The sequence below is a fragment of the Mustelus asterias genome, chromosome 19 (genome assembly GCF_964213995.1).
Source record: "Mustelus asterias chromosome 19, sMusAst1.hap1.1, whole genome shotgun sequence".
Lineage (NCBI taxonomy): Eukaryota > Metazoa > Chordata > Chondrichthyes > Carcharhiniformes > Triakidae > Mustelus > Mustelus asterias.
The window spans coordinates 9,118,510-9,134,917 of record NC_135819.1 but is presented as its reverse complement, the minus strand read 5'-3'; the positions used below and the strand labels follow the sequence as shown (position 1 = coordinate 9,134,917).

Genomic DNA, 16,408 nt, shown 5'->3' with positions numbered 1-16,408 from the left:
AACATTAATTCGTATCAAAGTCATTCACGTCTTTTTGGTGCTAAGGGCTGATGTCATGAGCAACACTGAGAAGGCAAATGAAGGCCCACAGGAATGGAAGATAAAAATTACAGGAGTAGTAGTATTTAAAATATATGCTGTATAGGAAAACTCTTTCTTTTGCCCTATGAAGGCCAATCTAAATGCATTCCCTGGCCTTTACATCCTCACAATAAAGACAAAGTTATGGATTCCAACTCTGGCGATATCCCACAGCAGAGCAGGTCACACGGCCCAGAGAACATGGTGAGGGCCATGGATGAAAGGCTCCACGGGGCATGCAGGTGCCCCAAGCCAAAACAAGAGTATCTTTGCCACAAATGGAGTACGTGTATTTTATCTAGTCAGCTTGCAGGAGGGCATATAGATTTAAATAGTAATATTTGTTAAACATCCATTCCGTTGTCTAAAAATTGAAAACGTGCCATCCTGAGGCGAGAATGGGGTAGAAAATGTTGAAATTAGGAGAGGAATAAGGAACAGAAAAGAGAGATTATCCATGGGCTGGAAAAGAGAGGTTATGCATGGCTGGAAAAGAGAGGTTATGCATGGCTGGAAAAGAGAAGGTTACATATGGGCTGGATTACGTGGATTTCAGTGGGGGACCGTGACTGAGATGGATGCACTGATATGCCAACATTTCCAACCTTTAACTACGGTAAACACCCCACTACAACCAATCATGAGGCAATCTAGCTCCCAACATCAAGGCAAACATAGTTTACAGTGCTTGTAAGGAAATAAATAAATGGAGTTGATTTCAGCATTAAAATGCTGTGAAATAGATAGTTTTATGGGAAGCCACGTTTAAAAGCATCAGAAAAATTGGTAGAGGGTAAAGTTTGGACAATCTCAACAGTACCGTATTTTGCCCACTTTCTACTGACTGCCTATTAATGTTGGCACATCTTTACACTGCAGCATGCATGACAGAGAGAGAGAGGAGAAAATACAAATGATTAACCAGGTGTATTATGTAGGAAAAAGGGACCAATACAGGTTAGAACTGCATTGACAGAAAGAAAATAGGTAAAAGCTGGAAAAGTTAGTAACAGTTAAACGGTCAGAGGTGAACTTGAAAATCAAAACTATTTAGTGCTGTAAAAATTCTAATCTTCAGCCTGAATACCTGAAGAGAAATTGATTTGCCCTCTCTGAAACACACAACAATCATGCAACCCACAGGAAGGGGAGTGTGCTTGTTGTAAAACAACTTTCCTATATTGAACTCTTTTAAAAATTTTGTTCACGTCAATCAATGATCTTTTCCTTTCTGATTCAGGTTACACCAAGCTAAGGAAGGCTGGCTTTAAACTCGGTTTTGCATTCAAAATATAAAAGGAATAATGGTAGAGTGGTGACACTTTGATGATGCATTTTCTGTGCAACATTCAGATCTCTCAGCTTCTCTGGATCTCACTTCTCCTAACTCTTCAGGGGAAGGATTGTCCTGGGCCACAATGCGTGGAAACTCTAACTGCATGTGAGGCTTCTTATCTGTAGTGAAACTGTGAACACATTCACAGTTGAGTTTCGGAGTCCGGGGATAATGATGCAGCTATATAAGACCCTCGTCAGACCCCACTTGGAGTACTGTGCTCAGTTCTGGTCGCCTCACTATAGGAAGGATGTGGAAAAGATTGAAAGGGTGCAGAGGAGATTTACAAGGATGTTGCCTGGATTGAGTGGCATGCCTTATGAGGATAGGCTGAGGGAGCTCAGTCTTTTTTCCTTGGAGAGACGTAGGATGAGAGGAGACCTAATAGAGGTATATAAGATGTTGAGAGGCACAGATCGGGTGGACTCTCAGAGGCTTTTTCCCAGGGTGGAAATGGCTGCTACGAGAGGACACAGGTTTAAGGTGCTGGGGGGTAGGTACAGGGGAAATGTTCGGGGGAAGTTTTTCACACAGAGGGTGGTGGGCGAGTGGAATCGGCTGCCGTCAGTGGTGGTGGTGGCAAACTCAAGAGGGTCCTTTAAGAGACTCCTGGATGAGTACATGGGACTTAATAGGATGGAGGGTTATAGGTAGGCCTAAAAGGTAGGGATATGTTCGGCACAACTTGTGGGGCCGAAGGGCCTGTTTTGTGCTGTAGTTTTCTATGTTTCTAAATGAAGACTTACTGAAGGGGAAGTTTGCCATGTACAATAACTGGAAGAATTCTGTCTTTGGTTGTGAAGGTAACAAAACAAGATAATTTGTTTCAGGGCATTTTGATTTGGGATTCGAATACTGGTTTAAAAGAATCATGTAACATGCTCCTTAAAGGCTCATACAATGAGTAAATGAATGGATCACTGTGGATACTGAGTCATAAAGTTCAGCAAGGTCTCAGGTTCCATCCCTGATGTGTGTTGAATCAGCTAATCTCCGATGGGAAAGTGGTTAAATTCACTGTCCCCAACGTAGGGAAAAGCCAAAGTTGTCACACTAGTGCTGGACAATGCATGTGTGTGGATGTCAATTGAAGGCATGGCCACTAGGCTGTGGAGACCCTCACCACTCCGTGCGTCAAATAGCTTGCCAACACTTACTACCTGGTTTATCCGCAAAGAGTGGGCACCCAGGTGGAGTGATGAGTGGAACCTGTATTGTGGTGGTTAAGTGTTAGTGCCTCAAACGTGATGGGAGAAAATTGGAGGGAATAAAGGACTTACATTCACTTTAATTAATTGCTGTTCAATTTAGGATAAGTAGATCTTGGATAAAACTAACCTGAGTGGCTATAGAACAGATTGGCTTGTTGAGGGTGGAGGGGGTATTTTCCCCTCCCTTATTCTTCTATGAAAATACATCTTCCAAAAGGAAGATTGGCACATTTGCAGTAGGAGTCTACACTAGATTGTGTGTTAGTTCTTCTGGTGCAGTGAACTTCTGAGACTGATCTAAAGGGACTACTAAAAATATAAAGACTGGAGAAAGAACCCAAGATAGTTTGGCCCTGTGAGATGTAGAGAGTTTTTTCTCCAGAACACACTGATAACAAGATCTGTAAATTCTAAAGGCAAGGGAAAAGCTTTATCTGGCCCAATATCACACCCAAAAGCAAGCTGTTTGCTCAATTTTTAAAAACCAATTGTTGGATCAAATACTGCAGGTAGGCGGAAAAGCGAAATCACCATAGTGGTTTCAAATAAGAGAAAGTAATTGAGTTTGGGCAATAAATTAAATCTTGCTAAAAGAAATTGAGGTATGATTTTTGGATAAGTATTCCATCAACTAATAGGTAAATCACATTTATTGTCAACCCTCTCAGACTCCTCCCACTTCTTTTGGACTGCACGATCCCTAACCCTAACAGTTCAAAGGTCACAGATTTTCTCCGACACACTGAACACTAAGGACACATTTCTACCTTATAAGCAACTCGCGCAGGGCATTTCTTCCCCAGGCCTAAGGGCGGAGACATGTGTCTCAACATCTCATACATATCAGTGTAACTGATGCGGCCACTTTGTAGCAGAAATGAGGCAAAAAGGAGATGTATCCAAGACGAACGAAAAGAAAAATGGAAGGAAACAAACAAAAACAAAAAAATTACAAGGTTATTCTTAATGGGTCTGTCAATTGCAGAAATTCACCCAATATCTATGCAATGTCAAAATATTGCATATGAGTACAGAGCATTTTCTTTTAGTCTTGATGGAAAGTCCTCTGCCTGTTGTGAGGAGATGCCAGTCTTTGTCAATGCAGTTTCTGTCCCTACAGTAATGAACACTACTATACCCAAGATGCCGAGTGATATTGGTTACGACAAGCAGCAATGGCTGAGGTTGAGGTTGGTCAGTGCATTTCCATGCTATTTTCTCTAGGTGACTGCATTTTCCTGCACATTCTACTTCAAGAAATGCAAAAAAAGAGAAAGCACACTCATTCATTGATGCTTAGGTTGGTAGGTTAGTGGAAGTCAAACCTTGCAAGCCACCCTATGAGGACATTTCTTGCCTAAGCCCAGAGGGGGTGAGATAACACGCAATAAACTGTACATATCCTTATAATGAATGCGACCGCTGGAAAAAGAATACAATCAGTTAGTGAAAACAAGGCCCTGAGATTAAAACAGAGCAGAACTTCACAAGTTAACATACAGGAACTTAATTTAAAACAGTGTAAAACACATCACATCAAAGCACTGAGAATCTAATTAGCTGGTTTGTCGAGGTCAATCACCACATGCCTAGAATTCACCTTGAACAGAGTTCCATTCTATCAGTCAGTAGTTAGAATATAAATCAGGTATCTAAACTCTTACATTGTCCAGTTTTTCTCTGTTGAGGTGTTTGTTATTAAAGGTTTTCAATGAATTTTCATCAGCAGTAAAGCAACCATCAGATTTAATGTCAGGACACCATCTCCAGCTGCCCTTTGACAAGTTTTGGACTTGGGAAAAGATGAGGAACTAAGCATGCTTTTCAATGTAGGTAGAAGTGGCCTTGACGTTATATGACTTGCAATGACTACAAATCAATTCTATGTGATGTCACTGCTCTGCACAATGATGATTTTTAATTGCAAAGACCTCACCTTGATTAAATTTCTTTTAAGGGTTTAAAGATCGGGGTTAAAATAATGTTATGTTACGACTTGCTTTAGAATCTGTTACGTCGTGGAGTGAAGTTGGAAGACCCAAGTAATAACAGCTGAAACTGCCTGAACTACATGAGAACAGAGTTTTTATTTTAACAAGATGGGAATGTGGGTTTGAGGTTACAGTCAGACCAGCCATGATCTTATTGAATTGGTGGAGCAGATTCGAGGACCTGGGTGGCCTACTCCTTCTAATTTGTATGCAACATGAAATGGCCATGAGGCCCAACAAGTCACATCCCTCTACAAGGTTGACTCGTGCCCTCTTGCTCACCTATAAATTAGGGTAATGTATGAGGTGCACCAGGTGTTTGCGGATGTTGTAAGTCTGTTCACACACAATGCAAATTCATCCTGTTCACCAAATCAGTAACTAGAAAGGAAAAATAAACAATTCAACAGCCATACGAATGTTCCTAAAATGTTAACCCAAGCGAGAGGCAGGATTCTCCGCTCTCATCCATGGCAGGACCCATTGCAAGCGAGAATGGAAAACTTGGCGTTCCAGCCAAAACTGCATTCACTTTCAGCAGCACCGGGAAATCCCAGCTGTCAACGAGGATGGAAGATTCCGGCTTATGTGTCACAACACAGTCTAGTCAGTTAAATTGCAGGCGAGACTTGCATTCCTTAGAGACACATCCGAAGCTGCTGCAAATAACGACCTAGCCTCCCATCTACATTGCAAACTGACAGAATATTGCTAAAAATAATGTGAAAAAAAATCAGGTCTGCATTTGAGAAAAGAGATAGGCTATAGGCAGAGTATAATTTTCAAGATTTATATTGTACATTTAGAATTGTACCTGATCTATGATTTCATCAGTTGCCACATCTGTGGAGATTCAAGGAGGCAACTATAACAGTCAAGGCTTCAGCTTGTGTAGCTGTGTCACAGTGTAGCTGTGTAGTTGTGTCAGTGCAGGTAAAAACTAGGGTTGTTCACTGCATAATTAGAATTTCATTAAAAATTCAGCAATAGGTAGATTTTGCCTCTAAAGAACTGTAGAGTTACTGTGGAACTGAGGAATAAGCAAACAAACCAGCTAATCAGATATTTAAAGTTGCAAAGTATGGTAAAGGCCAGGGCTTAACTTGCCAAACTCACTGAAAAGTATTACTGATCCTGTTATATCTGACTGATTTATTTTTCTCGGTGTGGCTTTTGGTGGTAGCATTAAATTTATTACAACACTGATCACCTAATTCCTCAAGTAAACTGTGCTGGAGAACTCCACTTATAGAGGTGGAAGCAGGACCAAACAACCCATGAATCCAGTAATTAGATTATCTCGGAAAAGTAGGGGCCCACACCCACAAGACAAATGCCATCCCTGTCCACTTGTAAGGAAAAGAGTGGTATGGTCTGTTACAGCAGTTTTTTGCCAAAGTAACTTTTTACTACAGTAAGAAACTGAACTATGGGCTGTATCTGCTGAAATTGTGTCCATGTGTTCTTTATAAATACATTTATAAATTTAGTATACAAAATCTTCTTTTCTAAAGTCTTGTAAAGATTTCAGGATTTAATCAGTCCATGGATGGACTACACCATCTTCACTTAGTGATTACATGTACCTGCCACATGCCAAATACAAAGGGACCTTGTTACATTCCTGTACTAAGACTCTCAAAGGAGCTTGGAGGAGGGAGTGGAGTCAATAATTACTGTAGATATGCTAGACTGTAATAATGTGCTTGGTGGACTGAAGGCCTTTCTCACTTCAGTCTTCTCTTGTTCCTGTTGAGTGTTCTTTCTATTTAGTTTCATTTCTTCATTCGTATTGGCATCCTCTGCATATAAAAGTCTTATAAATGACACTTTCCAGAATCTAAGGGCAAATTTAATGGCTCCAGTTAGGTAAATTGTTGGGGATTAATGAACCCAACTGAATCATAGGAACCCTAATGTAGTTGGTCAAATTTATGTTCTAATTGAATTACAACTGCAACTGGGCAGTTTAACCCATGCACAAATGCAATCTGAAAGAATGTCACAAGGGGAGGATAATATGCAGACAGGGATTTTACAGATCACAGTGGATCTGTCCGCAGGCCGGAAAGACAGAACTTTACTTCAACTATTTTTGGGCGCCCTGACTGGGTTTTACATCCATCGATATTAAATGTCTGGCTTTTTGGGCTCTTGTGCCTTTAAGAGAAGTGATCCTGCCCCCAAGAGTTGCCAGCCAATGTCAGAGCTGATAGATGTTAAATTCCAGTAGCGCCACCAAGAAAGATAGCTGGGACTGTACCTAGCCCAGAGAAGTATCATGGCTGCTGTCCTGGATTCAAGGTAAGTAAAGTCTGGGTTGCCAGGCAAATCAGGCTAGGCCTGGCGAGTGAGAATGGGAGGTGGTTGGTGAGTTTGAGATATTGTTCCTGTGGGGTCAGCACATGCTGCTGAGGGTTTGGCCACAGGGTTCTCCATCTAGAGGGCATATCACCTCCAAGCCCCAAGGAGGTCACCAATCTATACCTGACGGTCTTCCCTCACGTTAGAGGGCCTACTCACTGCTTGATCTAATGAAATTATGTTTCTCAATTTTCATTTACTACAAATTTTTGAGAGACAGGATCTACAGGCATTTAGAGACGCAAGGACTGATTAGGGACAGTCAGCATGGCTTTGTGAATGGAAAATCATGTCTCACAAATTTAATTGAGTTTTTTGAAGGGGTAACCAAGAAGGTAGATGAGGGCAGTGCAGTTGATGTTGTCTACATGGGCTTTAGCAAGGCCTTTGACAAGGTACCGCATGGTAGGTTGCTGCATAAAGTTAAATCTCACGGGATCCAGGGTGAGGTATCTAATTGGATACACAAGTGGCTTCTTGACAGAAGCCAGAGGGTAGTTGTAGAGAGTTGTTTTTCAAACTGGAGGCCTGTGAGCAGTGGTGTGCCTCAGGGATCAGTGCTGGGCCCACTGTTATTTGTCATTTATATTAATGATTTGGATGAGAATATAGGGGGCATGGTTAGTAAGTTTGCAGATGACACCAAGATTGGTGGCATAGCGGACAGTGAAGAAGGTTATCTCCAATTGCAACGGGGTCTTGATCAATTGGGCCAGTGGGCTGACGAATGGCAGATGGAGTTTAATTTCGACAAATGCAAAGTGATGCATTTTGGTAGATTGAACCAGGGCAGGACTTACTCAGTTAATAGTAGGGCATTGGGGAGAGTTACAGAACAAAGAGATCTAGGGGTACATGTTCATAGCTCCTTGAAAGTGGAGTCACAGGTGGACAAAGTGGTGAAGAAGGCATTCGGCATGCTTGGTTTCATCGGTCAGAACATTGAATACAGGAGTTGGGACGAATGTTGAAGTTGTATAAGACATTGGTAAGGCCACACTTGGAATACTGTGTGCAATTCTGGTCACCCTATTATAGAAAGGATATTATTAAACTAGAAAGAGTGCAGAAAAGATTTACTAGAATGCTACCGGGACTTGATGGATTGAGTTATAAGGAGAAGCTGAATAGACTGGGACTTTTTTCTCTGGAGCGTAGGAGGCTGAGGGGTGACCTTATAGAGGTCTATAAAATAATGAGAGGCATAGACAAGGTAGATAGTCAATATCTTTTCCCAAAGGTAGGGGAGTCTAAAACTAGAGGGCATAGGTTTAAGGTGAGAGGGGAGAGATACAAAAGTGTCCAGAGGGGCAATTTTTTCACACAGAGGGTGGTGAGTGTCTGGAACAAGCTGCCAGAGAGATAGTAGTAGAGGCGGGTACAATTTTATAAAAAGCATTTAGATAGTTACATGGGTACGATAGGTATAGAGGGATATGGGCCAAATGTGGGCAATTGGGATTAGCTTAGGGGTTTTATTAAAAAAAGGAGCAGAATGGACAAGGGGGGCCGAAAGGCCTGTTTCCATGCTGTAAATCTCTATGACTCTAAATAGTCTTTTCCTTTTTTAAATAAATTATGAAGACAATTAGATGTTGATTTAGATGTTTAAACTGGTAAGTTCAACCACAATTTTAAGCTACCTCGTTGATTTTCAGCCATAGAAGCCTAGCCTTCTTGTTATCATGGTAATTATTTTTCTAATTTTATCCCCTCCTCCCCTGAAAAAGTTCCCTGTTGTTGGGGTAAAATCCACAAGTGCTGATTGTCCATGTTTAAGCAGTAATTTCTAATGTGTGTCTAGCTAGTAAGTGTCTGTAGGCTCTTCAGCAAAGGAAAGCGAGAGGTATCACAGCCGAACCACTTGGCCTCACTCCGGTTGTTATGTACGTTTTCTAGTCAGGGCTCTGATTGCTGTCCTGGCAGAGAACATAGAACCCCTACAGTGCAGAAAGAGGCCATTCGGCCCATTGAGTCTGCACTGACCACAATCCCAGCCAGGCCCCACCCCATATCCCTACATATTTACCCGCTAATCCCCATACCCTACGCATCTCAGGACACTAAGGGGCAATTTTTAGCATGGCCAATCAACCTAACCCGCACATCTTTGGATTGTGGGAGGAAACCGGAGCACCCGGAGGAAACCCACGGGTTCAGGACAGGACTGTAATTGAAGTTGGGCCCTTTTTGGCCTGTGTTTTTGTGACGTTTTAAATTAATGACATGATTTTATAACATCCTGGAGCAAGGTCAGGCCTTAACAATACAATACAACTTTAAATTTTGCAGAATGAAGTTGAGATTAGGCATGTATTTTCAGTACAAAACTGGTTCTAAACATTTTTTTCAAACGACGCAATTTTATACAACAATGACTTTACTGAACAGTAATTGCTTCACAACTGACAAAACTAACAGGGTTCACATATAACATCAGATACTGGGGACAGACAAGGCTTGGATATTCCTGAGGAGCTTCAATTAGATAAAGAAGCACAAGAAAGATGAGACTGTTTCAAACTATTTTTTATTCAGCTGATGGGGGAGGCAGGAGAGAATTATATCTTGGACAGGATGAAAATAAACTTAATTGTAACGTTGGTTTCAATGATTCACCCAGTCAATGATCAATGTATTTTCTCCACTGATGCATTTAGCAGCCATTCATTGTATTTCAGTTTATAGAATCCTTACACTGCAGTGAGGAAGGAGGCCATTTGACTCATTGGCCAGAATTTTACCGTCCCGTCCGCCACGGGAATCAGAGCGGGCGAGGGGCAGACAACGGAAAGGTCCGTTGACCTTGGGTGGGATTTTAGCGTTTCAGAACGAGTGAGGCCATAAAATCCCGCTTATTGAGTCTGCACCAACTCTCCAAACCAGACCATACAATCTCGCCTCCCCCCCGCCCCCAACCACCCCCCCCCCCCCCCCCCCCCAACCCACCCACCAACCTATCTCTGTAACCCCCATTTACCATGGCTAATCCACCTAAACTACACATCCCTGGGCACTAAGGGGTTAGCATGTCCAATCCACCTAACCTCCACATCTTTGGACTGTGGGAGGAAACTGGAGCACCCGGAGGAAAACCCACGCAGACACGGGGAGAACGTGCAAACTCCACACAGGCAGTGACCCAAGGCCAGAATCGAACTTGGGTCCCTGACTAATCACTGTGTCACCGTGTCACCTTTTATTCAAAAACCAACACCTTCAAATGATTTCAGTTATTACTTCAATGTTAAGTTGGCACCTAAAGAGCCACCCACCAGAAAGGGGGTGATATTTTCCAAAGGCAGTTACTGTGAGCAGCTGAATATAATCTAATCTGACCTAGGATAGGGGGAGATGTGGCGTAGTGATAATATCACTGCATTAGTTTTACAGAGGCCCAAAGTAATGCTTCGGGTTTGTAGATTCAAATACCACCACAACAGCTGGAGTGAGGTGTGTAGGCCTGAGTAAGATGCTCTGAGAGTTGGTGCAGATCGATGGGTCAAATGGCCTTCTTCTGCACTGTAAGGATTCTATGAAAAACCCAACTGGTTCATTAATGTCCTTTAGGGAAAGAAATCTACCATCCTTACCTGGTGTGGCCTACATTTGACTCCAAACCCACAGCAATGTGGTTGACATTTAACTGCCCTCGGAAATGACCTAGCAAGTCACTCAGTTCAAGGGCAATTAGGGATGGGCAATAAATGCTGGTCCAACCAGCGGCACCCATGTCCCATGAAATAATTTTTCAAAATGCTATAGTTGCAACATTTACTTTATGTACTGGGAGCTAATGGGATAAATAAGGACAGTGACTTAAATGGACACACAATATGGTATTGGAGGGCCGTCACGAGGAAACTGAGCTCCTGCTCCTGAAATTGGAGGGTTTCTAATCTACCCATGTCTGAGCACAGGCTCCTGGATATATTTGTAATTAATGATCTATAATTTTCCCCTTTTCCAGGTATACGATGACTTGCTTCTGTTATCCTACTCCCTCTTTTCAGTCAGGATGACAATGAGGTCACTCCTGCACAGTAACCAGGAGTCACTGGCAAGACAGGTTCTCCGATAGGACCAGCACTGACAGTACTCAGTCACTCAGGACTTCACTCAGCAACAAACCCAAGACAGTTGCCTAGTGATGACAAACTGACTAGATTGATCAATTTTGGTCTGGGATTCTGGTTCTCTCATTTATCCTGTTACAAGAGAATGTTGAAAGGCAAGAGGTCTTTAGTACTTTTCTAAAACCTTAGCTAAGTAGTTTGCATCTCATGTTCAATATGTTCAAGAATGAAAATCTCTCCCCACTCACACTTACGATAACTGGGCTCAGAAGTGATCCAAAAGTCATAGTTAAAGGACTGATAAGTGTTGGTGAGTGACAATATTAACTTTAACTCATAGCCATGAATATATCCTGTGACTTTGGCTTTTAGGTGCATTCTTATTCCTGTTACAATGTTGTGACCACGTGCAATTGCTATGCCATGCGAGGAGTATACTTTTTTCCAGGAAACTCATTAGAGGCAAGAGAAATTGCACTCTCTCTGTTAATACTCAGGTTTCATACACACTGACAATTTAATCAAATGCATATCACCTATATTAAAGTCATGAAGGTAGATGAAGTGAATTGCTATCAGTGATTAGGAACAGGAAGAAACTCTAGCAACATTACTGAGGTTCGCCCATTATGACAGAGAGGCATCCAGACAACTGCCTGAAAACTGGGGCCCACAGGATAGTCAGTCTAGAAGTTTAATCAAAGGCTTCTATTTTTTTTTCAAAACCAATCAGGTGGCCTCTCTGCAGCTGAGTACATCTGGAACCAGTTTTATAGGATCTCCAACAGATCACAAACAGCTGGCCTGTCAGCAGGGAGCGTACATATTGAACTCAGCTGCATGGTGTATGCAGATAGATGTCTGCATGGGAAGTGGGAGTCATGGGGCGGAATTTTCCCGTCCCAAGCACCACAGGAATCGTAGCGGGTGGGGGCGGGGGAAGGGGGGGGGGGAGGAGGAGGAGGAGGGTGGACCATGCAATGGCCCATTGACGGTTTTCCGGTCTTGGGGCGAGCACGGCCGGGAAAATCCCGCCCATGATGTTAGAAATTTAATGTTTTTAATGTTTACTTAGACCACCTGGAATTTAGGCTTACAAGTCAGAAATTCTCATTCAGATTGAGCCATCATTGTAAGGTTTCCATACAGGTGCTAGAGATGTTTCTAAAATGTTTAAAAGTAATAATCTCCACATGGGCTGTATGGATGGTGTGGCAGGTTGGTGATGTCTTATCAAAACCAATCTTCCAGTTCTTCTCCACTTGGATCTGAACCTGGATACACGGCTGACTCATACCAGCCTGTCACTAACATCCAGAACAAAAAAATGAATTCAAAATGAACATTTTAACACCAATGTTAATGTGAGCAGTGAACCCATAGTTGTGTATGCACACTGCTTCTGACCACAATTCAGATCTAGCCAGTAGTTCTCATTTCCCATTCCCTCAGATTCCATGGTACAGAAGTTTAAGGAAGGAGGCTTGCTAAGGATAGGTGCTTACCGGGCAGCTGGATCATATTCAGCCCAGACCCTGACGTACTCATCCAGATGATGGGGTCCAAGGATGGAAGAGTCCCGTGTCAGGTACTCAAAGTTGTCCATGATGACGGCAACAAAGAGGTTCAGCATCTGTTATGTAAAAAGTGAAGAAGCATGAACTGGGGTTCTGCAGTAATCAACGATGTATTATTAACTGTTTAATAGTTAACTGAAAGAGTGGAGACCCATATTCTGTGACACAAAAGTAAGATGCAGGATTCATAATGTAGAGAATTGCCAATCTTAGCTGTGACATCAGTCCATGGTAGTATCATTATAAATTAAAGCAGCAATGAATGAGAATAAAGAACCACTCAGTCCTGCTTCTTGCTTAGATCATCTACAATCTACTCTAACATCGATGCTACACACATTAAACCTACTGAGGGAAGGGGAATATTCTCTAATCCTCAGTGATATCAAACAACTCCAGAATAGTCATCCAACCTCGTTTTACAGAATCACAGAATGGTTACAGCACAGAGGAGGTAATGATTTTTGGACATGGGAGCTGATAGAGACATTAATTATAAAAAGCGAACTTGACTGGCTTGTTAAGACAACAGTGGAGCAATACTAGAATAAACTAAAAAAGCTGAAAATACATAACCAGTAATCAGGATCTTTAGCAGGATGTTTCATTTCATGTTTTTGATGTGAAGGGTGCACATTCAGAACAGATAGTGACATACTTTGTGTATATCCAACATTTTCTGTTTTCAGTTACTAAATCATGAGATTGACAAGAAACGGGATGCTCTCGATACTTACCAGGAAGGAACAGAGGAAAATGAAGGAGACAAAATAGAAATAGGCAAACTCATTGCCACATTCGTTTCCTGCGATGCCAGATTTTGAATCACATGGTTTGCCACCCAAGCATGATAACATGATACTATGCCATGCCTCTCCTGTTGCACTCCTGAAATACACATACAATCTTGTTACAGTAATCACAGTCAGGGAAGGTGGATGAAAACCAATAGGAAATTCACACACTTCCTTTAATAACTCACCTGAAAGGCATCAATCTGATAAAAGCCCCAGTATAGGTGATTCCCAATTCTGGGTAAAATATGAGGCCGCGTCCAGACTCATTGGGTCAGAGATACCTCCTCAAATTGTGCACTGGTTTTGAACAATGTACTTACTAACAGGAAAAATCATCCTGTCTGAGTCCTTCTCTGTGATGGCTCAGTGGGCTTGCTGTCATACTGAGCTCTACAGATCAGAAAACATCAGTTTCAATCTCTGGCCTAGCCAGGGAGGAACCAAGGGGCATGGGAGAGAGTGGTGGCTTCATCAGCTAGGGAAAGAAGGAACTGGATTTGCCAATGTTCATGCTCTTAATCATTACACAGTGATCGTTGCTGAAAAGTGCATGTGTCTCCATGGCAGATGAGAATTGGAGTTGGCTTGGTACCTTCTATACTTTGATATCCTGCTGACAAACATTACTTAGGCTCCTGGGAAAGAAGTGCTTGGTATCTATGGAACCTTATTAAGAGACATTAAGAGAAATTAAGAGGCAAATAAAGTTGATGTTTCTTACCGGAAGAGAAGTATCAGGGCTTGGAAGAATGTTCTGAAGTTGTTGTGGTGATTAATTTCACTATCTTCATCATCATCAATTGCAATATTTCCAAACAGCTGCAAAATAAAATGAGGTTATTTCAATTCCAAGTTCACTTTATTGTCCATACAGAAATTTATTTCAGATGCATTACTCATTTATTAAAAATTGCATACAAATGAATGATAACAATAAAAGAAAGAAAATCACCCAAAGACATCTAACTTTAAATCAAATATCTATTAAAAACTGCATTAAAATGATCAGCCAACATTCCCATCCATACATCAAATTCCTAAGTTCTTATAGAGAAGGGCACATTGAATTCAGGTGGCAGGGTGGCACAGTGGTTAGCACTGCTGCCTCACAGCGCCAGGGACCCGAGTTCGATTCCCAGCTTGGGTCACTGTCTGTGCGGAGTCTGCACGTTCTCCTCATGTCTGCGTGGGTTTCCTCCGGGTGCTCCGGTTTCCTCCCACAGTCCAAAGATGTGCGGGTTAGGTGGATTGGCCAGGCTAAATTGACCCTTAGTGTTAGGGGGACCAGCTAGGGTAAATGTATGGGCTTATGGGGGATAGGGCCTGGGTGGAAGTGTGGTCGGTGCAGACTCGATGGGCCAAATGGCCTCCTTCTGCACTGTCGGGATTCTATGAATTGATTTGTCCTGTATCTAAGGGATTGTAGCCTTTCAACTGAACACAGCCATCAGTAATACTGAAAGAAGGGGTGATTCTCATTATTCATGACACTTCACTTTTATCAAGAAAAATTTGCTTATTAAATATCCTTCTTACCTGGTTCAATAATCTTTGAACCTTTAAAGTGTCTGCTTTCATAAGGCAACAGCACCAGAAAAATAGCACTCTCAAGATCTACTTGAAATGTTTTTAATTTTCTGAATAGTATAATCGTGTATGTTCCTTGGCCACCACATCTGTACATTCTTCCCTCCAATTCAACTTATAATCTACTTTGACATCTAGATACTTGTAGTTAATAGCTATTTCAATGTCCACATCGTGAATCTTCACAGGAACAATATCATTAGCTATTTTTTTCCGAAAATCTATAACTGGTTTCATCTTGTTTTCATTCAGAACATTTTACAACCCTCTCCACCAAATTCCTGGTTTCCTTCATTATTCCCTATGAGACCCACATGTTCTGTATCATCAGCATACTTCAGGATTGTTATGTACTTTGACTGACAATCATTCATATAGAGGATGAAAAATAGAGGTACACAACCCTGAGGAGATCCAGTATTAGTTAACATGGGCTTCCAGAAACTCTCCCCCGTTGTCATGTTGTGAAGGAAATCATTGTTTCAAAGTATGAAGTAGGATTGACATCAACGTTTTTAAATTTTTCAATAAGCTGGAATGGTTATAGAGTATTAAAAGCTGAAGAGAAATCAACAAAGGTAGCACAAGCATAGTTGCCTAATCTATCCCTTTTCTGTTGGATCAGATAGACCAAGATCAGAATAGCATCAACCACTGACTTATGACAATTGATAAGCAAACTGATCAATATGTGGAACAAGAGGATCGGAAGGACAATTCTTACAATGCGTTCAAAGCAATTCATGACTATTGATGTAAGAGCAACTGGTTGGTATTCTGAAGTTGAGATATCCTGATCATTGTGTCCACACAAATACTCTGCTCATAGGGAGAAAAAGAAAAATATTTATAATGAAAACTTAGCAGCAAGGAACAGTTCCAGAACTTGTATGTTTTGTTGTAAAAGATTGTAACCCTTTTCTGCATCTGCTGAACGCAAGTGAGGTTGGAAGGGCATAGATTCTCCACTGAACTACATCTTTTCAGGACCTCAACAGAACCTGCTGGAATTCCAAGTTTTTTAAATGGATAAAGTTAACAATATGGCTGCCAAGGTTGAAAAGAACAGGGAAGAATCAGTTAAATCGGATGGCAAATTTGGGTTTTAAAAACCTGTAGATTATAGTTGGAAAGGAAGACTGAGTGAGGTACGAGAAAAGTTCTGGGAAATAATGAGTTAGAAGTTATAGTTACTTATAATTAAAATCTTGATTTTAAAACAGTGAGGATGCAGCAAGGAAGATTCTGTTGTACGCATGGAACCAGAATAACATATCACTGTTTGGCAAAATGGTGTTAATATTTTTCAATAATCCAATAATCAAACATAAAATGGTAGTTTAAGTTGAAGAAATAGATCAAGGATTAGTTTTAGTCAACTGGTTTTA

The 16,408-nt window shown here is 41.5% G+C and overlaps 1 protein-coding gene across 1 annotated transcript in view; it reads right to left on the bottom strand.

Annotated features, from left to right (window-relative positions):
• The window catches only part of cacna1ab (calcium channel, voltage-dependent, P/Q type, alpha 1A subunit, b), a 572,403-nt gene that overhangs the window by 86,720 nt on the left and 469,275 nt on the right, over positions 1–16,408 (bottom strand). The window contains exons 35-38 of the mRNA XM_078234782.1: positions 14,155–14,252; positions 13,374–13,524; positions 12,565–12,692; positions 3,396–3,492 (exon numbers count right to left, since the gene is read on the bottom strand). Coding sequence (XP_078090908.1) covers positions 3,396–3,492; positions 12,565–12,692; positions 13,374–13,524; positions 14,155–14,252 — 474 coding nt within the window. The remainder of the gene's footprint in view (positions 1–3,395; positions 3,493–12,564; positions 12,693–13,373; positions 13,525–14,154; positions 14,253–16,408) is intronic.